The sequence below is a fragment of the Arvicanthis niloticus genome, chromosome 19, assembly GCF_011762505.2.
Source record: "Arvicanthis niloticus isolate mArvNil1 chromosome 19, mArvNil1.pat.X, whole genome shotgun sequence".
Taxonomy (NCBI): Eukaryota; Metazoa; Chordata; class Mammalia; order Rodentia; family Muridae; genus Arvicanthis; species Arvicanthis niloticus.
This window is the reverse complement of record NC_047676.1, coordinates 5,279,658-5,305,405: the sequence shown is the minus strand read 5'-3', so window position 1 is coordinate 5,305,405 and position 25,748 is coordinate 5,279,658. Positions and strand designations below refer to the sequence as shown.

Sequence of the window (25,748 nt, the reverse complement as noted above, 5' to 3'; positions counted from 1 at the left end):
CAGGAACTCAAGGTGGCACATCAAATTTAAAGCCCAGAAACAAAAGGTGATAAATGAATGCATGCTGGTGCTACATTTGCTCTCTCCTCTGAAAAATCCCAAGATCCCCTGCCCAGGAATACCACTCTAGATGGTCAAGATATTCCCCTATAGACACACCCACAGGACAACTTATCTAGACAGTTCCTCCCTGAAACCTTTTTGCCAGGGTGATTCTAGATTGTGTTTAGTTGAGAGTTAAAGCTGGCCATACCAATGTGTATGGTCAAAGGGCAAGCCAGGAGAGGCATATTATCCTCATGGATTAGAAAAAGTCACATTCTCTCCAAGTGATGTGTGGGTTCAAACCATTCCTAAGTAAAAGTCTAGTGTGATTATTCTTGCAGAAACTGGCAAACTGATTCTAAAATGTACATGGAAATGCAAAACCACTACACTGACAAAGACAAGTTTAGGTTATAAGAACAAAGTTGAGAAGCTTTGGCCTCCTCACGCCATCAGCCTTTTAGGGGTGTGTACCTTGTAGGTAGCCAGAATGGACTTTGTGCACCATGGGGTGTGACGCCATTTTAAAAACTCTCTTTAATAAATTTTTGCTTACTTCTCAAACTCCTGGTCTCTACTCTTTCTTCCCTATATCTGGCATAGAAGAAACATTTTTTGTATTCTCTGTCCTTTTGAAGTTAGATTTTAATTCTAAAAAAAATCCGATTGTACTGGTATTTTAATTTCTTGTGAATACAATGCATGCAGTACCTGGTGAGGCCAGAAGAGGGCAGAAGATCCCTGCCATGCGTGCTGGGAATGGCGGTCCAGTCCTCTGAGACCAATATGTGCTCTTAACCACTGTCTCTACAACCCCGATATTAATACTTTATTATGAGCTTAAGACCTAGTCTTTTCAAGTTTGATGGTTTCTTTTGATACTACCAATGGCCCATCTTACCCAGTCTTGACAAACACCTGCACATGCAGCCACGGATTCCAGTTCTGTCTCTTTCCACTCATGGCTAAGGTGGCATCTCACACATACCAACCTAGTTTTACTGGATCTTAACCACAAGGCTGAGAATCAATTATTTTTTGTAAATTACAGATGACTTTTTGCTACTAAATTCTTTGTATTTTTGTGAGTATGTGAATATGTGGTTCGTGTACACATATGGGTGTGGTGCACACAACTGCACACATACAGCAGCCAGAGAAGACCCCGAGTGTTCTCTACCATCCTGTACCTTATTCCCTTGAGACAAGGTTTCTCACTGAAGCTTGGACTAGGTTGGCGGCCAACGAGTACCCAAGATCCTCCTGTAGTGCTGGTGTCACAGACATGTGCACAGCCATCTCTGGCCTTTTACATGGATGCTAGGGGGTTGGGTTTTCATGCTTGCACAGTGAGTAGTTTTCCCCTAGCCCAACTCTTTGCATTTTAACATTCTTCTGCTTTCTAGACCTGTGCATGACCTTAATCATTTCCAAGCACCAGCTTTTGATTTACATCTGTGTTATTCCAAGCCTATCTCTATGTCATTCATACCAGTGATGCACATTAAAAAAAAAAAAAAAAAAAAGCCTGCGTATTTAACACAGGGACAAAGTGGGTGTGGGCAATGATTGTCTGGGCACTTCCGCTGAGTGAACATTGAGTAAATTTAAGATGCTGTGATAGAACAGATGTGTATGACAGGGCAAGTAGCCAAATAAGGGAGACAGAAAGCAGTCAGGTGTCTTTTGGAATAAAGCCACACATACACTGAATCAATATGCACCGGGATGGGGAGGATGGCCTTTATCAGCAGGGAGGTGATAGAGGAAGAGAGGCTCCTGAATTCGATAAGCATGGGGAAGGGGCAGAATGAGGGTATGCATTTTCGGTAAGCATGGAGAAGGGCTCGCCTCTGCTGGAATGAGAGCGGATGGCAGCTGCTAGCCCCAGAGTCCACCCTGCAGAAACTGCACCGTACTGGCATCATAGAAGTGTGGCCACCTTTTATGGCACCACATCTGCCAGTGAGATGAGCAAGTATGAAGGTGTTGAGAACTGGAAGATATGACATGTTCACCCATGCAAAGGAATTCCACAGTCTCTCTAAGAAGGCAGCGCTGTCAAATTGGAGTCAATTCAAATGCCAGCATAAACAGGAGAGAGGATTCCGAGCCCCTATCACCAGCTATGGGGCTCTCAGCAGTTGACGGGTGCTGCTGAGAGTGACAGCTCTTTGGGGGTATGGCCTCTGCTAGGTTGCCCACATCCCAGTGGAAGACCTCAGACCCATTTACATATAGGCAATGCAACTGGACTCAGTACATTGTTAAAAATAAAATATAGCCTGTAATTGGGAGAAGGAGGTGTCCGGAGGGCTTGAAGGGTTTACAATGGGGAGTGAGAGACGGGTATGATTAAAATACATTATAGTTGTATATGAAACCTCCAAATAACAAATGAAAATACTTTCTAAAGTGTTGCTATGCTAGGAGTTGATTCCAACAATTTTTTAACAGCACAAAACAACCAGTTTTCCACAATTTCATTCAGCCAGAAAAAGAAACACACATGCAGAAACGTACGACGCATCCACTATAAAAACAACTGACATTTTAATTCCTTGCGGCTGTCGCAAGAAGCTGCCACGAGTTTACTGATTTGACGTCATAGAGATTTGTCACCCAGCAGTCGTCAAAGAGGATGGAAGTTCAAAACTGGTTTCCTTGGCTAGCGGCTGGGGGAGGGGGCCTCTAGAGAGAATCCCAACCCTTGTTTCTCAGTTTCTACTGAGTGAGCATTCCAAGCAAGTGACCCTGGCTTGCAGCCCCTCCTCTTTTCTCAGAGGGCACCCCTCCATCTTCCGCTGTCTAATGTCAGCTTCCCGGATGTGACCCTGATGCTTCCATCTTGAAAGGACCTTGTGATATCATTGGATCATGTGAGTACATGGGGATAATATGCCCTACTGTGACTCATGTCTGATAAATCCCTCTGTGATAAGTCCCTCTGGTCATGTTTCCAGGTGTCCAGGTTTTAGGACAAGAGCATTATTTACTTGAGGACATCTGGGAAAACACAGGAAGATAGGGAGTCAGAAATACTGCTGCAACTGCAGGCTCAGAGCAGTCCCCCGGGTGTTCTCCACACCAACGCAGACAGCTCTTGGTGGCTTCTGAGAAGCAGGAAGTTGAGAACCTAGATTCACTGTGTCTGTGGTGCGTGTGAGTGAACGTGTGTGCAGCTGTGTGCATGTGAGCCTGTGGGAAGGTGTGCACAGACTTGGAAATGTTTTAATATGATGTGAGCATGTGACTGTGTTGGCACAGCATGTGCACGTGTATGTGTGCATGTGTGTGTGTGTGTGTGTGTGTGTCCATTGGAGTTGTGGATCAAGAGAAGGAAATCATTCTCTTTAAGAAACATCTGAGCTTTTAAAAAAAGAAAAACTGAACCAGAAATGATGAGGGAAGTAGCTAGGTGGGTGGTCATGTGACTAGATGGGTGGTCATGTGACTAGATGGGTGGTCCTAACAGTAAGCAGCTTTTCCACTGAGGCCCTCCCAGTCCATGTACCTTATCCTTCAATAGCTCACAGGCACCAAGAGTGAGGATCAGGATTAAGGACTCTTCCCACGATGGCAGCTTTGGATAGTCTGAGCCCAGGGCCAGTCTCTTGCACCTTTACTGCCCCGGCCCCGTACAGGCTGTTTCTCAGCTCCAGGCTTTAGCCTTGCACTCGCCACAGAAGGCTCCCAGGAGGGCACTGGAGAGCGGGACAGGCTTACATGAACTCCTTCTGCGGCGATGGGTGCTTAAATTTTAACAGACCCATGCTAACCCCATCTCTAGTTTCAGTCACTAGACAGTGTAGTCGATTTTAAAACAAGTTCACATATAGTAATAATTCTCTTGAGGTTGGATGCTTCTGAACCTTGTTCGCTGAGATTCTTGGTAGAACCAAGAGTGCTGTTGTATTTGTTCTTTTAGATTTTTTTTTTTTGAGAATATAATCACAACATTTCTCCCATCCAAACCATTCTATACACCTCTCCTTCAAATTCATGCTCTCCTTTTTCACTGACTGCTATTGCGTGCGGACTTGTGTATAGTCCTAGAAATAACCTGTTCGCTTCCTAGAGTCCTTTGTTCTTTGACCCAGTGCTGGCAAAGGACTGGCGCTGTCCATGGTGGTAAACCCTCCGGGCAGATGGAAAAAGCCCCGTTTTTCTGAATGATTCTGGGCAACCAACTGCAGGCAGCAATTTATAGCCTTTAATTTGGATTCTACAAAAGAAGGAGGAGGAGGAGGGAAAAAAGGACGAGAAGGAAGAGGAGGAAGAAAAGGAGAAGCAGGAAGAGGAGGAGGGGGGAAAGGAGGAGGAAGAGGAGGAGAAAGAGGAGGAGAAAGAGAAGGAGGAAGAGAAGGAGGAAGAGTTGAAGGAGGAGGAGAAAGAGGAGGAAGAAGAATAAGAAGAGGGAGAGGAGGAAAAGGAGGAGGGAGAGGAGAATGTGGAGGAAGAGAAAGAGGAGGAAGAAGAGGAGGAGGAGAAGAGGAAGAGGCAGTGGCAGTTACTTCCTAGAAGAACTATGACTCTGAGCTGGCACACATGTTGGCTGACCTTAAGTCATCTTTTTGGACACCCAAGGAACTGAGCAGGCTGTCAGGGTCAGGACATCCTGGGGAGGTTTGGATAGCCCTGACATGATGCAGAAACGTTTCTGTGTCTACGTAGAGTTCAGCTGCTTGTATCAAATTGTAATCACTATCTTCTTGCACACTCACATCTGAGCTGCTGTAATCACTATCTTCTTGCACACTCACATCTGAGCTGCTGTAATCACTATCTTCTTGCACACTCACATCTGAGCTGCTGTAATCACTATCTTCTTGCACACTCACATCTGAGTTGCCCTATTGTGTTGCACACTAAAGATACTTCATTATCGTTAACCCCAAATCAGAAGCACAGGAAAGGAAAGAGAGGGAAACAACTGTGGTTTCAGCTTGGTCATCTTGGCCTATGATCTTCCTGGGTCCTCCATGCTTGGGCGTAACACAGGATTCTGTTTTCTAGCTTGCTCCCATGCGTCAGGAATCATCTGCAGAACAAGTGTGGGGGCTCCTCTTCCCTGGAAGTTAGGAAGACAGAAATCCTCTCAGGAAAAAAAAAAAAACAAAACCAGAGACACATGGTACTGACCATGTCCACAGCTCACTTGTGTCCCAGAGGCCACCTGACCTCTCAAGCACCCTCTTAGTACCATGTCCACCAATAGTAGCTTGGGGTATATGGGACTCTAGCACACTCTGGTGCCATGTGTTGCCTCTGAAGTCCTAGGATGTATGTCCTCAGGGTAGGGCATCATTCCAGTTGTTGGTGTAATGACACTCAGCAACTCTTCTTTTCCCTAGGAAACATTATCCTACTGTGCTTCAGACTACTTAGTACCATAATCTTCAGTACTTAGAGGGTAAGCCTGTGGGAGTCCCGGGTATCCCCTTCCACCACCCTCTGCCTGTTGTGAACTTGAAACGCCTACTGTAGATGAAGCCGTATTCTTCTCTAGCAAACATGTTAAAGATTTAATTCTCCATTAGGACTATAATTGGAGGTAGAAGCTTTTAGGGGTAAGTAGGTTAAATGAGGTTATGGAGCCAGGGCTCACATGACAGGACAGATGTACCTTATAACAAGAGAGGCAGCAGAGGTCACTGTGAGCACAGACAGACAGGCCATGTGTAAGCACGGTGAGAAGAACCGTTTTTTGCAAGCAGACAGGCAGAGTAACTTGAGTCTTCCCTCCATAACACAGCCCTGCTGGTGCCTAACTTACAGCTTCTAGAACATCCATAAAGTAGGACACTATTGTTTAAGCTGCTTGGAGTGTGGGACTTTATCACTGCCTTAGAGCAGCACAGCACTGACCACTTCCTGATTGCCAAATCCAACCTGCAGGATCTGGGCAATGAGATGGGTCAGCGTGCTATTTCCTAGGATACCAAAACAGCTGAGTTCACACAGGCAGATTAGGGCAGAGAGAAGAAAATGGAGCATAATTCTAAGACAAGACTGTGAAGGGGACACTGCTGGGCCTGAGGATAAGAGGAAACCTCTGGCATCTGCAAATTAGAAGAGAAGATAAGGGCATTTGTCAGAGAGTTTTCTGCACATCAAATACAGGCTCTGGGCTGATGTCCAGTAATGGTGCCAAATGATCCCAGTATGGCTTCTACTGGGACCACATGGTTGAGTTTACAGAAGCCCACACCCCACATGGCTTCTGAGAAGACCCTGTGGGTAACTTAAGTGTGAATCTCTGTCCGTTGAAATTACAGAGAGAGAAGGAGCTGATCAAAGGTACAGAAATGCTGCCAGCGCCCCGAGAATCTCTGCAAACCACCCGGGGCTGCACTATTGCTTCTGCTTTCTTAATTTGAATAGAAGTAAAAAAAATTCAAAGACACCCACTTGCCCCTCTCTGTTGAACCAGCACATGCAGCAACGCCAGGAGCAGCAGGCATGGTCTTCCAGTTGCTGGCTGTGCATATTCCAATGGCTATTGTGAGGCTCTGGAATAGAATCGCACAGTGGATCCATGGGCAGCAGGACCCATAGTGGGATTCAGGCCAACCCTCTTTTTCCGTTTGCACAACACAGGCCTCTTTCTGAGCACTCAAACAGTAGCGCTATTATTCCCAAAGATTAGCCCGCTTCAGAGCCATTGTCTGGTTCTCAGAAGGCTGAGCGTTACTCTTATCCCCTGTACATCTGCCCTGCTAATGTGCACACTGGCCCTGTGGGAGAAAGGCCTTACAAAACCCATGTGTGGCCACTTTGCAAGACCCTTATCTGTGTAAACACTCCATTGGCGGCATTCTCCCCCGGGGCTCTGGGCACACAGGGCAAGTCCATCCAGGTCCCTCTTACACTCTCCGATCCTAGCGGCATTCCTGGCACAGTGAGGAACTTTCTGAATGAACAAGCCAGGGCAGGCAGAGCAGGTGGGATGAAAGAGACAGTCAGTACTGAGCCTCATGGAAACGGCAATCTATTCCACCATAAACAGCGTCCAGCACCCAAGTTCTGCTTTCTTTCCTGGGCTCCCCAGTGGGTGACAATGTGGTAGGTCCAGCTGCCAACTATTCAGAATTGCATCTTGGCCAACTTAGCCTTTGTGACCAGCCATATCATTTTTCCTTTCCTTGCTGATCCCCACCTTAAATTCAAATGGTACCTCAGTTCCAACAATGGCCAAATGCTAAAATGCCCTGCAGAGGACCAGTGTGACCTCTGATACTGTGGACAGCACACTTGACATTAGCTGCATGCACAGGCATGCGAGTTGGAGGCCAGCCTTGTCTACCCAGAGGGTTCCAATGGCTAGCGAGATGCAGTCTCAAAACAAAGTTCAAATTTAAAACATGTTTCTCTGGACTCAGAGGGTAAAGGTGCTTGCCACCCAAGCCTGATGATGTGAATTGAATTCAACCCCCAGATGCACATGGAAGGAGAGAAAAGACTTTCAAAGGCTGTCATCAAACCTTGACAAATGAGATGTCCTGAAACATACACCTCATATAGACATATGTATAGAATAACAACATTTAAGTGGTTTTCTTAGCTGAGCGTGGTAGCACATGGTTGTGTTCACAGCTGCTTTGGAGGCTGAGGTAGAAAAACTATAAATTCTAGAGTGGTGTAGACTACAGAACAAGACCCAAGACCCATTCTCAAAACAAACAAACAAACAAACAAACAAACAAACATGCTAAGTTTTTCTTTATTCTGCTTTCTGCTTTCTTATTTTTTTAACCGTTTGCTACATTCCCTATTTACTGTGTATGGGTTAGGTTGTAGCTAGGCATTTGTTTACCACTGCATATATGTGGAGATCAGAGCAAAACTTGTAGGAATTGGTTCTTTCCTTCTGCCATGTGGTGTCCTGGGGTTGTCAGGCACCTCTGCCTGCTGGGCAGTCTCACTGGCTGCCGTAGCTGATTTTCAGTAAAGTCTCTCTAGACATTTACATACTAGTTGTTCTGTAAATATAAGTTTCGAAGTCCCACGAGTAAGTAGGAGCCCAAATCCGATTCAAATTTATGCTTTTAAATATTTCTTTGTGTGTGTGTGTTTTGTCTGCATATGTGTGACTGTGTACCATGTGCATGCAGTACCTGAAGAGACCAGAAGAGGGCGTCAGAACAACTGTAACTGGAGTTACAGATGGTTGTCAGCCACTGTGTGACATTCAGGCTGAGGACTGAATCCCAGGTCCTCTGCCAAGAGCAGCCAATGTTCTTAACCACTAAGTCAACTCTCCAGGTCCTTGGTGGAATTTAGTGTATGTTTAGCTTTCTTGGAAATTGCCAGATTGTCTTCCAAAGTGGCCATTTTGACTGCCTCGGAAAGTCGCTCAGCCCTACATTCTGAGTGCATTTAGTTTGTTAATATTGTGGGTTTGGCCATTTGAAAGATGTGTCATGATATCCTGTCATTCTGATTTGTAGTCCCCTGGTCTGCATGGCGTAGCATGTAGCGCTTTTCATATGTGCATTGCTCAATTTTGTATATTCATCCCGTTGGGCCTATTGGAGATATTTCTGATTCAAAGCAAAAAGGCTCACAGGAGAAATATATTTCTGAACTGTTTAAGCCAGACGTTCCTCCAACTCATCTTCCAAAGCTGATAGGGAGAGAGAGACTCATGCCAAATGTCTCCTTTTTAGATGATTTCAATGTAGGCAGCACCATCAGCACTAAGAACAATCAGGAGTAATTGGTGCTCTCCCAGCGTAGCTGAGTGGGGAGGAGTCTCTAAGCCACAGGAGCCTTTGAGAATAGAGTGTGGTTTTTTCAATGGGGAAGCAACAAGCCACACTCTGCACTGTGATAAACTAATTAATTTGAGAGTTTTTTTTTTTTTTTCAGTCCTTCTTTCCACATGTATATTTTAGACTGGATTGGCTAGATTTTTAGGAAAGAAAATAAAGCATTGTCTCACTGGTATAACCAGCTGGGTTTTTTTTTTTTTTTTTTTTTTTTTTTTTTTTTTTTTTTTTCATCCTATGAAACCAAAGAAGTATAGGAAACACCGTATTTTCTAAGACATAAGGATTCACACACGTTTTTAGCGAGAGTAGAAAAGATCCAGCCTCAAAACTCACCTCTGTTCCTATCAAAGTCTCTGCCACAAGGCAGGGTTGACCTGATACCTTCAGTAGGGATGGCCATGGATGCACGCAGCACACACAAGCCAAGACCTGCAGTTTCCAGCTTGGCCATAGCTCAAGATGTTCCAGTCCCTGGAGGGATGGGGTTGATTGACACTGTCTACTTGAAGCAACATATTGAGAAGAAGGAAGCAATCATAGAAAACCATGTGAACAGAGTCTGGTGGAGTGGGGGTCAGTGCGAGGTCCTGACTAGGACTCTGCAGGGCTCAGCCCTGAGCCCAGCTATGAGCTGTTTCTCCACGCGCTCATTCTGGCCAAGCTGTGATATGTATCATATAAGGAATGACGTGGAAAGGAGGCATCTATCGTTTGTGGGTTTGTCTTTGTCCAAAGGCTACTCATCTACCCTGGTGGCTTTCCCTCCACCCGGAGCATTACTGAAAGCTTCCCCAATCTTTCCCTCATGGTATATGTATGATGATGGCAGCCACTCTTTCTTAAGCAGTCAGCAGATACTGAAGAACCCATTCCTCCCCCAAATCTATAAAGTAAGACCATTTCAAGAAGGAATGAAATACAGAGACCCAGCTGCAGCTGTAGCTATAGAGACCCAGCCTCCAGGAGACAAGAGGCACAAACCTGGCACTGAGAGAGGCAGAGTAAAGCCCAGCCTCTGCTCTGCTTTCTATTTGGAGCAAAAACAATGTCTTGCTAAGGATCCAGCTGCATATAAAGAATCGCATATCAGGTTCTCCACTCTTTGTGCACAGCCTCCTTCTCTTCTCGCTCCATCTGGATCAGCCCATGGAAACTCTTTCCAGAATTCCAGAGACTGGCATTGTCCCTATACCTGGCTCTGCAGGCAGATGCCCGTCCAGTTGCCAGGACACATTCCAGGCACCCAGAGAGACTGCTAAATGTCAAGAGGTATTTATATTTCTCCGCTGGCTGTGTGGTTGTTTTGTGCAACACTGTTTTAGTAGGACCACCCACTGAAGGTGTAGCAGGGTTACAGTGTGTCTGTTTTCTTCCACCGACAGGAAGCTCCTCTAAAGGACTGATTTCCCTCTGATTCCACCACTCAGCACTGGTAACATCTCAGCTCTGTTTTCCTCAGAGAAAGTACAGAGTGACACGAAAATGATAAAACAGGACAGGTGGCCTGCCTTCCAGTTTTTAAACTCATTTGAGGTTGATTGATACTGTTGATCAGATTGCACCACGATAGAGACGTTTCTTTGAAGTTCAGAAAATGTTTTGCTGACTTAGCAGTTCAATCTTTTCTTTTTTCTTCTTCTTTTTTTCAATTTTGCTTTTAAAGATTTATTTATCTATTTATTTTTATGTACATGAGTACATTGTCACTCTCTTCAGACAGAGAGGCATCAGATCCCATTACAGATGGTTGTGAGCCATCATGTGGTTGCTGGGAATTGAACTCAGGACTTTCTGGAAGAGCAGTCACTGCTCTTAACTGCTGAGCCATCTCTCCAGCCCTCAACTTTTTATCTTACACGTCAGGTTTTGAAGTTACCTCAAGCAGCTAGGACAACACCTTGGCTAGTTCCAACAAGCACTGGAACTAGAACAGAGAAGACGTGGTCTTAGATGTGTTCTCCTTATGAAGTTAGTTGCGCTGGTTAGTTTCACTTCAACTTGATGTAAGCTAGAGTCACTGGAGAAGCGTGAGAGTTAACTGAGAAAATGTCTCAGTAAGATCAGGCTGGCAGTGGTTCTCAACCCCAACCCCCCACATGCTGAGACTCTTTAATACAGTTTCATGTGTTATGGAGACCCCAACCATAAAAATATTTCATTGCTACTTCATAACTGTATGACTTGCTACTGTTATGAATCTTAATGTAAATCTGTTTTCCAATGACCTTAAGGTGACCACTGTAAAATAGTCAATCAATCCCCAAGGGGTCACGACCCACAGGTTGAGAAACACTGGGCTACAGGTAGGCTTGTAGGACATTTTCTTTAAAATCAGTGATTTATGAGGGAAGGTCCAGCCCATTGTAGGTGGTGCCATCCCTGGAGGTCCTGAGTTCTATAAGAAGGCAGGATGAACAAGCCAATAAGCAGCCCCCTTCATGACCTCTACCCTCTCCCTCAGCTTCTGCTTCTAGGTTCTGGCCCTGTTTGAGTTCCTGCACTGACTTCTTTTGATGGATGGTGCTGTGGAAAGGAGAGCTGACTAAACCCTTTCCTCCCCAAGTCATTCTGTTCAAGGTGTTTCATCACAGCAATGGTTACTAATCAGGACACTATCCTGTATTGATAAAGTTTTCCCTCTGTGTTCAGTTGTTTGCAAACAAGAAAAGTTACCATAGGTGTTATGAAACCTCAGCGTTGGGAAAGCCATGGCCCCGGGCACAGTTCACCTAAGTCCTCAGCACAGAGTCCTTCCAGAATCCACTTAGAATCTGAGATGGCCTTACAGTGGGTTCAGCTAGTTGTTGGAAGCACACAGCTCCTTGATCACAGCTGTGAGAGTCTCACTCTTGTCTAGATGCCTACTGAAGAATGAACGCTAAGCTCTTCCCAGCCTTCTCTTCCCCTAGGGAAGCACAGGGATCATCTTCTGGCAAGGTGGCAGTCGTATAACCCTGTTACCCTGTCACCTACCATGAGGGCATCACATAGGCTGTAAGAACAGGGTGTAGGGCCTTGGGGGCCACTGTAAGATCACCACCTTTCACCTGTGTTCAGACAAATGTTACTGTCACACCACAAGAACGTCATTCTTACACCATGAAAATACTACAGCAACGGTGTCTATGGGCTTAAAACAAGGAATCAGTGACCCTGGACCATCTTACAGGGGAGAGCACATTTTCTCGTGAGTGGGTGAAATACAAAGTGTCTGAGTATATAGAATGGTGTGTGATACATTGTATAACAGTCCGAACATTCCAGCAGTGGGGCCTGTGCTGCTGCTGGACATGTGAGCACATCCGAAATGACTGTTTACAACCAGCACGAGAGCTCCTGCCCTCATCACCACCAACACTGCACAGACATGAAATGGCAGAGCTGGGATTTGGAACCAGAGCTTATCTGCATGCCCTGTCCCTCTGAGGACACATTCAGGCAGTAATTGAGTGGCAGCGGGGTGGTGCCTCAGCCTCAGATGAGCACGTAGTGTGAGCCTGAATGCGTGGTACCTGTTAGCATTTTGTCTAAGCTCTGCCCCACAGTTACTTGGCAACCACCAGGCATGCCTGACTCACTATAGAAGGGGCTGCTTGCCCCTTTCAGCTCTCTCTTGCTCTTGCTTTTGCCTTCCTGCTCTCACTGTGTCCTCTTACCCCTTCCCACACTCTCTCCCCATTCCCTTCCCTCCTCTCTCTCCATGTGCTCATGGTTGGCCTCTACTCCTCTACTCTCCCTCTCTCCCTCTCCTTCCCCCCTCCCTCTCCTTCCCCCCTCCCTCTCTGTTTACCCTCTCCCTCCCTCCCTCCTCTCCCTCCTTCTCTCTCTCTCTCTCTCTCTCTCTCTCTCTCTCTCTCTCTCTCCCTTTCTCATTCTCTACTATCCTCTCAAATCCCTTCCCCACGCCCTGAATAAACTCTATTCTATACTATACCTATACCATCCTGTGGCTGGTCCCTCACGGGGAAGGGGTGCCTCCGCATGGGCCCACGGAGGCCCCCACACCTCCATCCACCAAACATATTTCTCCTCTGCTTATATTTTTATAAACACAACACTACCCATGAGTGAATGAAAATTCCTGGAAGGAGGCTGTGTCTGCAAAGATTGACTGATCACATCTCAGAGCTGTGGGGATTTTGCAGTACTGAAGGTCCAGAGGCTAATTACCTCAACTTGGGCTAGCTTAAGCCCCTAAAACAGCCATCCTTTTCCAACTATGTGTCAGAACATCCAGTGACTAATAGATAAAACCTTTTAACTTAGCATACTACGAGCTTCCATCAACTCCAAAGCTAAGCCTGTCCTCAGCTTGCGGGGCTATAGAAAAGCGAACTTGCTGAAAGCACTCAGTGAGGGGTCCCCCAATGTGTCTTAACTTTACCTTGATTTATTGTTCTCTCTGTGTTCTGTAAAGCTATAAAATTTCATGAAACTGTTTCCACATTGAACCATGGAATTTGGGGTAATTTCATAGGTACCTTTTTGGTCTGCTTTTAAAGTGTTTGGTTTAAAGTATCTAGTTTGAAAGCATTTTGTATAGACAGCTTGCTGGCTTGCTGGCTTGCTGGCTTGCTTGCTTGTTTTCAGATCTCTAAAGGCATTTTGGTTTCTGCTTGCTCTTGAAGCCTCGAATGCACTTTGGTTTCCGTTTGTCTTTGAAATGTTTGATTATCCCATGGCCTTTGTTTCCTGACACTCAAATGCACAGTCTTGTCCTTCCTGCTGCCTCTCCTGTGACCTTGCCCAGCCTGAGCACCTGGTGATAAAGATTCTGAAGACAAAATATACTTGTCCCCTCCTATCCAAAGTGTGGAGGTGTCAGGAGGAGCACCCCACAAAGTGTGGTGGGCTCATAGGAAAACCCCACTGTATTGGCTCACCTGAAGAGATACATGTGAGGGATGGGTTACCCAGTGACATGAGTCCTCTGAAATTCCATATATGTCCAGGGGGAGATGATCTCAGGGTAAAGGCTGAGAAAGTGGTTTCCAAAGGCAGCACGGAAAACAAGTGACACTCCCCACACACATAGTCCCTAGCTGGCTAGACAGGCGACTATTCAGAAAGAGGAAAGGGGAGTCAGGGTGGGGGTGTGGAGCAACAACGTTTCCAAAAAGGAAAAAGTATTTGGAGATGAACCGCCTTCTGGCACACCAGCCAACTTTAGGTTGAGAAGGACTTTTAAGTATAGTAATTAAAATTCTAAATTAGTTACAGAGTCTTCTCAAAGGATAAAACCAGCTGATATCATCAAGTAAAAGTAAAAAAAAAAGCTATCATATCAAAGACTGCATTCCTACGACAAAAATTGGGACTGTGTCCAGGTACTTCTAACTCACTGCTGAACTAGGGAACTCAACCAGGGGAACATTCTCACCTCATCTGAGAGTCCATTCATATGGAGTTCAAAAATTCTGATGCCCACCTTCATCGCCACTGATAAGAGAGCACACAGAGAGATTAAACATTTCTCTTACATGTTTTGTTTCTCTGTTTTTGTTTGCTTTTGAGACAGGTTTCTCTGAGTAGCCCTGGCTGTCCTGGAAGGTGCCCTGTAGTCCAGGGAGGCCTCTAACTCACAGAGATCCACCTGCCTTTGCCTCCCAAGTGCTGGGATTAAAGGAATGTGCCACCACACCTGGCACTTTATATTTTTAAAATACTTCTGTGATTAGATTTATAAAACTTGGTTATGACATTTAATATTCCAAGTGATAAAATAATGCTAGTCTTGGTTTTAATAAATTTATAATTGAAGATATTTATGTCTTTTCTTTTTGTTTTTATGTGTTTTTTATAATTGTTGCTTAAACCTTTATACTATGCAAAACTAGTTTTCATGTTTAAAGGATTCAAGTGGTTTTTCTACTATCTATCTAGATATATAGATATAGATATTTTTTATTGTTCAGCATAATTTGGATAAAACAAAAAAAATCTAGTCTTGAAATTATACTTTAACTCCATTTACTCTAGTTAGAGATAATCAAAGATTTAATTCTTACCCAAATTACACAAAAGGTTAATCTCTAATAACATTCATGATGTTTATATCTTAAGTACTGATTGATGGTTCTTGATAAATTTAAGTCTATGATGTCCTATAATGCTTTTTATGGGATCAAAACATTAAACAATATTTGTATTTTGCTTATAGAAAAAAAGGACAAAACTAGGTGAGTCCTTCAAGAGTCCCATTTTAACCATTTAGATATGACAGAGTACATCGCATCACAGATACAGAGATACTCCATGAAGCACAAAGACTGTAAATGGAGGACCAGCATACACAGGGACAATCTAGGTTTTTAAATGTAAATTAGTTATTTAAAATACATTTTTTTTTCTCCATCTGTTACTTTTACTCCATTAGGACAAACTGTGTTCTTGGCTATTCAATTTTAGATCTATATAATAAAAGTATAATAGTTCTATTGTCTGTCACATGAAATCTTATATGTCAGCAACAGAGGACAAAATAAAGCCAGTGAGACACTAGTCACAATGGCTGATACCCGCAGCACAACTCAGTTTTTCCTTATGTCTTTCCTTCCTTCCTCCTTCCTCCCTCCCTTTCTTCCTTCCTGTTTTTTTTTGAGACAGAGTCTCACAATATAGACCTGGTTGGCTGTCCTGTAGCCGGCTATGTAGAGCAGGCTGGCCTCAGATTCCTAGAGATCCTCCTGTCTTTCTCTACCTCCTGAGTTTCTTTATTAAAGCTGGTACCAGCTGTTCCTCTCTCCTAAGATGGCAAATCTCTGAGCCTCATCTACATCAGATAATAAAAATGAGCCTCCAGGATATGAATGGCCTTAATAAATAATATATGACGTCTGCATGCAGAAAATGTGATGCTTGGCCAACAGAGAAACAAGTTATTATTGAGAGAGAGGTTGACTGAAACTACAATAGTGTGCAAAGGTTACAATGTTGCAGATTCAGAGGCTGATTCTAATAATGTGCCAAGGTTACAATGTTGCAGGTCCAGAAGCCGATTATGTCTGGCTAGTTTTAGCTCCTGCACTCCCTGAACAGTCATTCCTTGTCTACCTATGTTGTCAGAACTAACATCCATGACTAATACATAAAACCCTTTGAACTCTATTAACATAGCAGACTACTAGCTTCTAACAATTGAAAAGCTTGAGCGTGTCATCGGGTCATTGAGAGCGTCTTAGGCTTAGAGAACAGCTTCCTCCATTTGGCTGTAACTACCTCTCTGAAGTAACCACCAATGAAGTTTAAACTTGCCTTTCTATGATTTTCTTTATTCTGTATAACTAAAACAGTTCACGAAAGCTTCTTCCACTTTTGGACACGGAACTTGAGGTCAACTAAATCTGTGTTCTTGAGCCATAGTCTTTCAAAATGGCTCCAGAATAAACTGTCTTATTTTCTCTAGGATAAGATCTGTTTGGTGTCTGTTTGTTTGTTTGCATTGACAGAATGAGAGGTCTGGGCTGTCCGTGAGAGGCAGTGGCCAGTCATCAGAGTGAATTAGGTTCTTCAATATCTCTCATCTTTCCTATCCCTATTCCACCCTGATCCCTTCCAAACCCCCAACACTAGGGAGGAAAGAAAAAAGGTTAGAGAGGAGAGGGGGCACAGACCTCTGCCAACCAATAATAGACAATGTCCTGCTGACTAGGGGTGCTGAGTTTCTTGGCTATCAGTATTGGATTCCGATATTCTTGGAAGTAGTCAGGGCATCTCCAACTTCTCATCAAACTGCAGCAACAGCCATCAGGAGCAGCAGTGGGAGAGAAGCAGCCTCCTTCTTCCTTGGAGTACCTCCCACCCCTCTGGGGGCTCTGGCATTCATACCTTCCCCGGAGTCCCCTGAATTAGACTCTCTGCAGCTGGCAAAGACCATGCCCCTATTGAGTCACGAGATAATCATAGTGAATGGCTTTGGATAAACTAAAGCAGCCTTGCATCTCACTCCTGGGATTAAAGCAAAACAACAACAACAACAAAAACATATTCATATAACATAACTGTTTTCTTTTTTTTTTTTTTAAAGAAACCAAAGTTCTCAGTGCACAACTCTTGTGTGATAAACTCTTGGGGAACACTGGGGCTGTTCAGAATAGCCCCAAGCGTCTCCAGGACAGTGAGTGAGTTTATCTTGTGAACTCACCGCTATCCCAGTTGTGTCTGTCTATGTCTGCCCCTCCCCCACCTAGCCCTGGTTATTCTGTATTATACTGAAGCCTTTGCTCAGTCTGGTGCTGTTTTAGAATTTCACTCTGTAGCACAGGATGGCCAGGAGCTTAATGGGTAGCCCAGGCTAGCTTAAACCTCAGACCCTTTTGGCTCATCTCCCCACTTGGTGGGATTACAGGTATGAGCCACCATACCTGGGTAAGTTTTCTTTCCCTCTCAGTTCTTTCTTTTCCAGGGCTTTGTCCTGTGCATGTCAGGGACTTTTCCTAACACTTAACTATGCCACGACCCTTTACTTGGACTTTTGAACTATTGTGTTGCATAACTGTAGGAACCAGGGTGTTGGGAAGATTCAATCCAGCTGAGTCTTTAGAGACACTAGTCCTTTCCCAGGCTCTGAGAATGCAGATGTTCTGAGTACAGCTTCCAACAAGGTGCTGGGTGGATGTGGCCAGCAGGAGAATCAATCCTATGCCAGGCTGGCCAGGGCTTAGGAGGTGCCCACTGATGACACCTTCTGCAGATGAGGTAGCTATGCCGCCCTCGGTCCCTGTGCCAGTTCTCTGTTCTGCTGTGTCATGCCAAAAGAGTCCTTCTGACAGGGGAGGATGCCTAGAGATAGAGTCAGAGGGGTAGAGTGACCAGCCAGATGTCAAGTGTCTCCAGAATCCCCCTGTACCTAACATGGAGACTGGCTGATGTTATCTTAGCTTCTTTGTCTCTTGCTTGGCATCTCATTCAACCAGGGTCTGTCTGCGGCTTACATGTGCTTGGTGCATGATGCGTGTTTACTCACTGTGGGGTAAAAAGACACATGCTTGGTGAGCACTCACACTGTGGGACAGACACATGAATGGTGGTGAAAGGTCCGGGACTCCCCAGAAAGGGGTCCACTTAAGTCACAGGATAGCACGCACCCAAAGGACACACGAGAGACCGTCTTGCTGTAAAGCACATGAGGTGGTTTATTAAATCAGAGCTCTGGGCCAGCCCATATCCCCATATCTCACATAGGGGATAGAGGGACTGACCTCGTGGCTCAGGGGCATAGCGCTTATATATGGGCGGGGTAGGGAAAAATCGAACTTTCGCGCGGGTGCACAGGATTGGTTGTTTTACCTTTTTTGAACACTAGTAGGCCGTACCATGGGGCAGGGTGTAGTTCTTCCCTTGGCCAGTCAGTTTCTGGGATGTTCTTAACAGGCCTTTGTACTGTAACTCCCCCCTCCTCTGTAACTAATTAGATGGACCCAAACCTGCTGGCAGGTGCTTTTCTGCCCAAGGTCTAAGGCGAAAAATTTACACATATTTCATAAGATGGCCTTTATAATTTTTCACTCTACAGTTGGTGTTCACACTGTGGGACAAGCAGACACATGTATTCATGATGAGTGGTCATTTACTGTGGGACAAGCAGACACATGTGCCTCTAGCCATGGAGAGCCTTATAAGGAGACAGATGCAGGTTGTCACACTGGCTTTGAATGTTGATCAGGATACCTAATGGCTGTGGTCTTCCTGCAGAGGGTGGCAGATGCAGTCTCCATGGTAGGGAGAGATAGGCATCTCCTCGTGAGTTTTTCAGGGAAGAAGGCTAAGGTCTGTGCTGACTCTGAGGACTGGCCTGAATAGAAGGTAGTTCCAGCGAGCTGTAAGAAGTTAGCATCCGACATGTGTGTCAGGAAGCTGGTCAGCCATGAGCAGGCCAAGCTACAGGGCCTTAGCACTGGTCCCTGGTGTAAGTCTAGGCAAGGCAAGAAATGAAGATATTCTAAAGAGACATTCTGGATCTGTCAATCTGACTATCCAACTATTCTAACAAAGAACGACCCCAAAGGGAAAAATAATTTCCCCCAGGAATTCATTCTGGGGGAAGGAAAAGGTGTCAACCAGAGGAAGGACTTGTCTTCTGAAAAAGGATTTTACAAGACTGAAACAAACACGTTTATTTATCATAGTAGGTCTCTTGGAGAGGCGTATCCATGTGTGCTACATGCATGTGGTGCCAGCAGAGGGAGCTGGATCTCCTGGGATGGGAGCTACAGACTGCTGTTAGGAGCAGTGCCTGAGCTGAGAACTGAACCTGGGTCCTCTGGAAGCAACACAGTCACCTCTTCAGCTCCTCACAGTTCTTGAGGGTCTAATGGCGCCTTACAGGATGAGTGAAACCCAGACAATGATGGGTCAGTGGAGGGCAGGGCCAGCCCCTGACAGGACTGCCTACATGTATACAACTCTAGCTCTTCCTTAAACTTTGGTTTTACCTCAGGACCCAAAGATGGACTTGGGAGGGGGAGTTAACTGGACCTTTGTCCCTCATCCCAATGTGGCCACATTAAATGAAACTTTTTCTGCTTTCCACTTTTAATTTGGCCTTTAGTTGGCTTATTGAGGATGGCCAGACCTGGGGCACCAGAAACTTTGGACCGAACTGAAAAAAGAAACAAAGAGGCCCAGTCTCAAGCCAGGAAGGTGAGGACTGGCTCCTGCCATTGTCCTGACCCCTGTATGTACAACGAGGCATGTGTGTACCCATACTCCCATACACAGGAATGCTCACGACTCAGAGAAACACAAAGAACATAAGCAATCTCAATTATCGTTGAAGTTCGGTTATCTTTTTTTTTGCACAAGGTCTTTGTTAGTCAGCTCATCTGAAGCATCTGCTCACTGTCTATTCTGTTACCATGGCAACTGTCCCCCAGTACCTGTCCCACAGATGACCCAGGGCTGATGCGCAGTGTCCTGCAGCCACAGCTGTAAAGTGACATTTTTCCAGAATCCCCCTCTTTCTGAAGCACACAGTGACTTTGTGTCACAGCTCATTTAAGAAGGAATGCAAAGCAGGGAAGGAGTGATTTGGGGTCCCTCATCCAGGCCATCCTGCAGAGTGAGGTAGAAGGTACCTAGCTCTTATGGAACATGACCCCCCAAAGCCAATATGTCACTTTTTTTTCCAGACAGAGTCTCATGCTGTAGTCCAGGCCAGTATAGAACACACCATGTAGGTCTGGATGACTCTGAACTCAAATCCTTCTTCCTCAGCTTCCCTCACACCAGTCTGAGGGGTTTTGCTTCTAGGATGCGAGCCTAGTTGCTCTCCTGTTTCTCCCTGAGAACTAGTATATGTCGGGCCTAACACGAGGTCTAATCTCCATTCCACCTTCACCCTTCAGTCACGTACACAGGTGGAGGGGCGAACAGGCCCTAGAGAGATTTACATACTAATGAGGTACCTGAAGGCCAGAGGTGGAGCCCATTAAACATTCCTCCCCAGCCCCTCCCCCTTCTCCCCTCCCCCTTTTAACTCAGGTCGATCTTGGGTTTTAGGGGGTATGCATCCAGATCCATCCACCGCCCGCCATGTGAATAAACCAGTTTTGGAAACCCAAGGACTTCCTCATGTGTTGGGGACTCGCTGCCAGGAGGAACCATGAGGAGCCGGGGAGAGGCTTTTAGTTAGTGAACAGCCGGGCCCAATTGGAGGAACCCAGAGCATGGTGGGAGGAACCCTGGGGATCCCCAGCCTTATTTTTTTCCCTACAAGTATACAGTTGATTTCTGGCTTTGAGTTTCTTTGCCAGAGGTAGGAATGCACATGGCACGATGATATTCCTTATGTCAGCATCTAGAATGGCTTTACTGGGCTGGACTCTGGAGGCCAGGACCTCCCATCCACAGAGCACATGCATCCGAATGGCGCCTCACCTGCTGCTTCATTCTGTAGCTGCTGAAGGGTGAGGCACTCTTCCCCAAGTCCTTTACAGGGTTTTAACACAGCAAGGCATGGTAAGAGCATCTGCCACGCTGATCTCTGTGCGTGGACAGTCTGAGGCACTTCTAAAAAGGAAAAGCCAGTGTCTGTCTGTCTGTCTGTCTGTCTGTCTGTCTCTCTCTCTCTCTCAAAGGCTTTTCAAAATTATAGATAGCAAGGGAAGTAATTTATAAAAATAATAGAAAGAGGGCTGGGGAGACAGCTCAGCAGTTAAGAACACTGGCTGTTTTTCCAGAGCATTTACACGGGAGCTAACAATCATCTGTAACTCCTAGTCTAGGGACTGACGTCATTTCCTGGCTTCCTTGGGCACTGCTCACACATGGTACACAGACATACATTTTTGACAAAACACTCATACACACAAAATACAAAGAAATCTTTAAAAAAAACATAAAAAGAGAAAACATTTAATATTTCAGTGCGGTGATTAGTAAAAAAAATATGAACTGATTTACTGTCTGTGAAATCTATTTATTTGTTAAAGACAACTAAAATGAGTGCCATCTAAAATTTCAAATGCAAGAATAAAAATGGCTGGTTAATACCAGATGTGTGTCTATCAAGAAAACAACATAAAATGTTCTTACCAAAGCAGAAGTCATGAAGTGGTTAACTGGAGGTACAGACTCAATTGGGAGTTTACAAAGTACATCCTGGTAGGATGCAGGACTATCATCAAAAATACAGGAGAGTTAGACATGGGAGATACATCAAGTAATAAAGGAAAATTAAAATATATTCGAATTAATAATAACAGAACCAACCAGGATGTACCTTAAGATGTGGCCCTGTTACTATTATAAGAAGTAAACTTCTTTCAGGTTAGCAAGAAAACAAAAGTCCACAAAGAAAATTTGCAGAAAATAATCTATATCTACACATGTGATAAAAGACAAAAAAAAAAATCTTTTTATATAAAAACCGAAATGAGCTGGTTATGGTGGCACATGCCTGTAATTTCAACACTTAAGGGGCTGAGACAGGAGGATGGAGTTTAAGGGCAGCTTGGGATACACAGGACAATCTTGTCTCAATTCAAAGTAACAAATTGATGAGAAATAAAAAGTATCTTTCTCAGTATAGTATCCTAAAAATTCTCTGATAATAAAAACTAAAATCAGAGAGTATTTAACATAATTATGTAAAAATGTTTATGAATATTAAGTGTGTGTGTGTGTGTGTGTGTGTGTGTGTGTGCACATGGATATTGTCTGTGGAGGCTGGAATACAGCACTGGACCCCCACAGCTGGAGTTCTAGGTGGTCAGGAGCAGCCTGACGAGAGTGCTGGCAACTGAACTGGAGTTGTCTCCTGCCCCACAGGCACACTGCTATGATGAAGAAAAGAGGCTCTCATTTGTAGGAAATACACAGCCCCAAAACCTAAAATCATGCTAGTTAAGTAAACCCGTACAGAACAGTGCAGTCCCAGGCAGTTATGAGTGGAACAACATGCCCACCCAAAGTCACAAAACCAAGGTAAAATTCAAAAGGAGTTTAGATTAAAATAAAACAGATAAATATTGGAGTTTGAGGAATGGCTCGGTGGTTGAGAGTACCGCCTGCTCCTCTGGAGCATCCACATGGTGGCTCACAACATCTCTAACTCCAGTCCCAGGGACCTCATGGCCTTCTGTCCTCTATGGTATGTGGTATACAGATACACATGCAGGCAAAACTTGAATATTCACATTTTTTTTAAACAAAAAATAATAATTCACAGCATCAACGGTGTATTCTAACCACCCATATTCTCCACACCTGTAGCACCCTTTCTTGTCTCCTTTCTGTATTAAGTAGATCTGAAAAATCTCAAATTAAGCAAATCATACTTGACTTATTACTTATTACTGTAGGGGTAGATGGTTTGGAGTGGATCGTCTGCTTTCATCTCTATATGGTATTGGACTCAGGCGGCCAAGTCTCAGCAGCAAATGCATTTACTGGCTGAGCCATCTTACTTGCCCAAGAAGTTAAAGATTTGCTAAAAGGGGGAAAGAAAGTATCCAAAGGGCTAATGTAGAAAAGACACCAGTGACTATACAAGGAAATAAAAGAATACGCAAAAGCCATTTGTGCCCAAATCACATGGGAATCCAGAGGATCAATGTTTTCTTCTACATTCTTGCTGACTTAAGCAGCAAATGGCAACAATGTAACAACTTCCACAGCAACGTAACAGCTTCCAATGCTGCCCCACTGGAAATGTGACGGTGGCAGCTGGAAAAGCCGGATGACATGACATAATTTAGCAGCCTAGCCTGAAGTGGTAAAGCCAGAAACAGCCAGAGCTTCATTTTATTCCAGTTAGAAACCTATTGGAGCAGATTTTCATTTGAATATCTAACAACCGTAATTAAAACCATAAAAGGGTCTTATGGCTATGCATCCTCACCTAGGGTATTAAAGGGTTTTGACCACCCAATATTGAGAAAGAGGTGAGCTTCCAGGGCCTCTGTCCCCTCACTCCTTTCCCTCTTTCTTCATTCCCTTCCCCCCCTTTCTCCACATGCTCATGGCCAGCCTCTACTTCTCTCTCTCTCTCCCTCTCCCTCTCCCTCTCCCTCTCCCTCTCCCTCTCCCTCTCCCTCTCCCTCTCCCTCTCCCTCTCCCTCTCCCTCTCTCTCTCTTTCTCTGCCTTTACTACCCTCTTAACTCCCCTCCCCAGGCCTTGAATAAACTCTATTCTATACTATTCTATCATGCGGCTGGTCCCCCAGGGGGAAGGGATGCCTCGGCATGGGTCCACAGAGGCATTCCCTTCCCTCCTACCTCACTACACCTCCATAGAACACCCCCCCCCCCTTTATCTTTTTGTAAACACATCAATAGTCTCAACCAGTCATGAAGACAAACAATACAACTGGACTTATAACTGTAGTTTTATTGATTTTCTTTCATAATCATGGTTCAAACAAGTAAGTTAAGAGTTTTAGGGAATGAAGTATAGTGTTCGGACAGGATTCTTCTTAATCTCTCACTTCGCATGGGGAACAGCCACAAGCCTGTGGGCAGCTTGGTCCTTCATAAACAAAGAGGCATCACAGAGCTAATGGGTAGTGTGGCCTAGTGTCAGGGCATCTGCCTAGCAACCTGGAGTCCTGGGTTTCAACTTTAGCACCATGCCCTCCAAGGGAGGTCAAATTCACAGCAAACATCCCCAGGGTCTCAGCTGATTACCTCCTTCCAGCAAACCTCTCAGAACACACTGGGCAGGCCTCCCTGAGGTTTTGAGAGGAGAGCTACAATATTTAGTGCTTTAGGTTTTCAAACAGTTGCAGAGGGTAGAGGATTTGACAGTGGCTTCCCCTTTAAACACTGCTCCCTGTTAAAATGAAGTAGCTATGTCATGAAGTTTTCTGGGTCAAGCCTAGACATTCTGCAAACTGGAGGCACAGGGAATAGTTTCTGTCTGAGAGCAAAAGAGCTGAGGGAGCTCTGCTGGGAAGGCCAGCTCAAAAGAGCACAGGGAAGATGGTGGTGGGCACACGGAGGTAGACAGTGGGCACATGGAGGTGGGGCAGGAACGGTAGGTGGTATGTGCAGGAAAGACGGGTGGTGGGCACTGTGCACGCCGTCAGGTGTGTCTGCAGGTCTTCCTGCAGCATCTTTACTGGGATCAGAGCACACAATCCTATCTGTTCTGTTTCCTTTAACTCTGATGGGTGAAGGGTGAGTGCAGCAGATGCTGCTCCAGGGCAGTACTCATCCATCCAGTGGGGCTGGCTCTTCACCAGTGGTCCTTAGACCACCCAGAGCCACAGTGGGGTTAGGATCCTGGATGAGCATCTTTCTCCCAAGCTGGTGCTTGTGTGGGCGGCATCTTTTATTACTGCAGCCACATCCTTGAATTGTTAGCCGGTTGTTGTCATTATTATATTGTTGTTGTTATTATTAATATTATTTGTCAAATAGGGTCTCCCTACACAGTCCAGGCTAGCTCTGAGCTTTCCGTCTACGTGACTGGTCCTTGGGTGCATTCAAAATAAGAAATTCTGTTTTTGACATTTTGTTTTACGATATTAAGGAAGAGATTTGTTTTTTTAAAAGGACCTTAATAAATCCTAGTCCTCCTACCCAAAGGAAGGGCAAAGATGGGGTCAGTAAGTGAATGGACACACTCTGCAGTCTCACCTCTCGGGGACGGGACATGTTGTAGGAACACTTCTCTTACCAGCGTCTAGGGGTTAAAGGGGTCTGCAGTAAAGGATGGCAGGCTGCCCCATGGCCACACCTTCAGGCCTCAGTGGCAAGGACTGAGCAGGCAGAACACACATCTGTGAAGGAGGCTGGTGACTGCTGCTGACCGGAGTGGAATCTGCAGGGTTGTAAGGGGGTACTGATACTAGAAGCCAGAGGCGCCGTAATGACCTAGTGCTCCCTGCTTTTGACCTAGCAGGCAGTGTAGCTCCTCACTGCACATGGTGGATGGTTTATGATTGGTTTTGTCCTTTACCAGGGGATAACTCCCCCCCACCCCTCTATAGGCCTTCCAGAGAACTATGGGCTACAGAAGAATTAAGGAAGACAATTCATTTGTAAGTGCTCAGAGCAAAGTCAGCAGGAAGGCATCAGCTCAGCTCATCATGGGAGGCAACAGCATTGACCGCACACTAAAGCAGGAACGGGATTAGTATCTTTCTTGATTTGGGGTAATCTTCAAACTTCTCGTGGTACCACCTAAAATGAGAGAGAAAAGGTTTAAAGACCGATTCATTTTGCCATTTAAGCATTTGCAAAGACGGCGACAAAGGTGGCTGTGTAAGATATAAGGGTTCCCTGTTTTACATTTTAAAAGTGCGCGTGTGTGCCTATGCATGCACACACTGTGACAAGTGTGTGGAGGTCAGAAGACAACTTTCTGAGGATTGATTCTTTCCCCAGTGTATCGGGTACCAGGCACTGAACTCAGATCCTCAGGCTTGCCGGGAAACACCTTAGGCTGCTGAGCATCTCTGACAGCCCCAAGGCTTTCTGTTCGCT

General features: G+C 45.2%; 1 protein-coding gene across 1 annotated transcript in view; it reads right to left on the bottom strand.

Annotated features, from left to right (window-relative positions):
• Nucleotides 1-23,629: 23,629 nt before the first annotated feature.
• Srd5a1 (steroid 5 alpha-reductase 1) overlaps nucleotides 23,630-25,748 on the bottom strand; it is a 34,442-nt gene continuing 32,323 nt past the window's right edge. Inside the window, exon 5 of the mRNA XM_034523689.2 lies at nucleotides 23,630-25,445. Within this exon, the coding sequence (XP_034379580.1) occupies nucleotides 25,379-25,445 (67 nt within the window). The 3' untranslated portion in view covers nucleotides 23,630-25,378. The remainder of the gene's footprint in view (nucleotides 25,446-25,748) is intronic.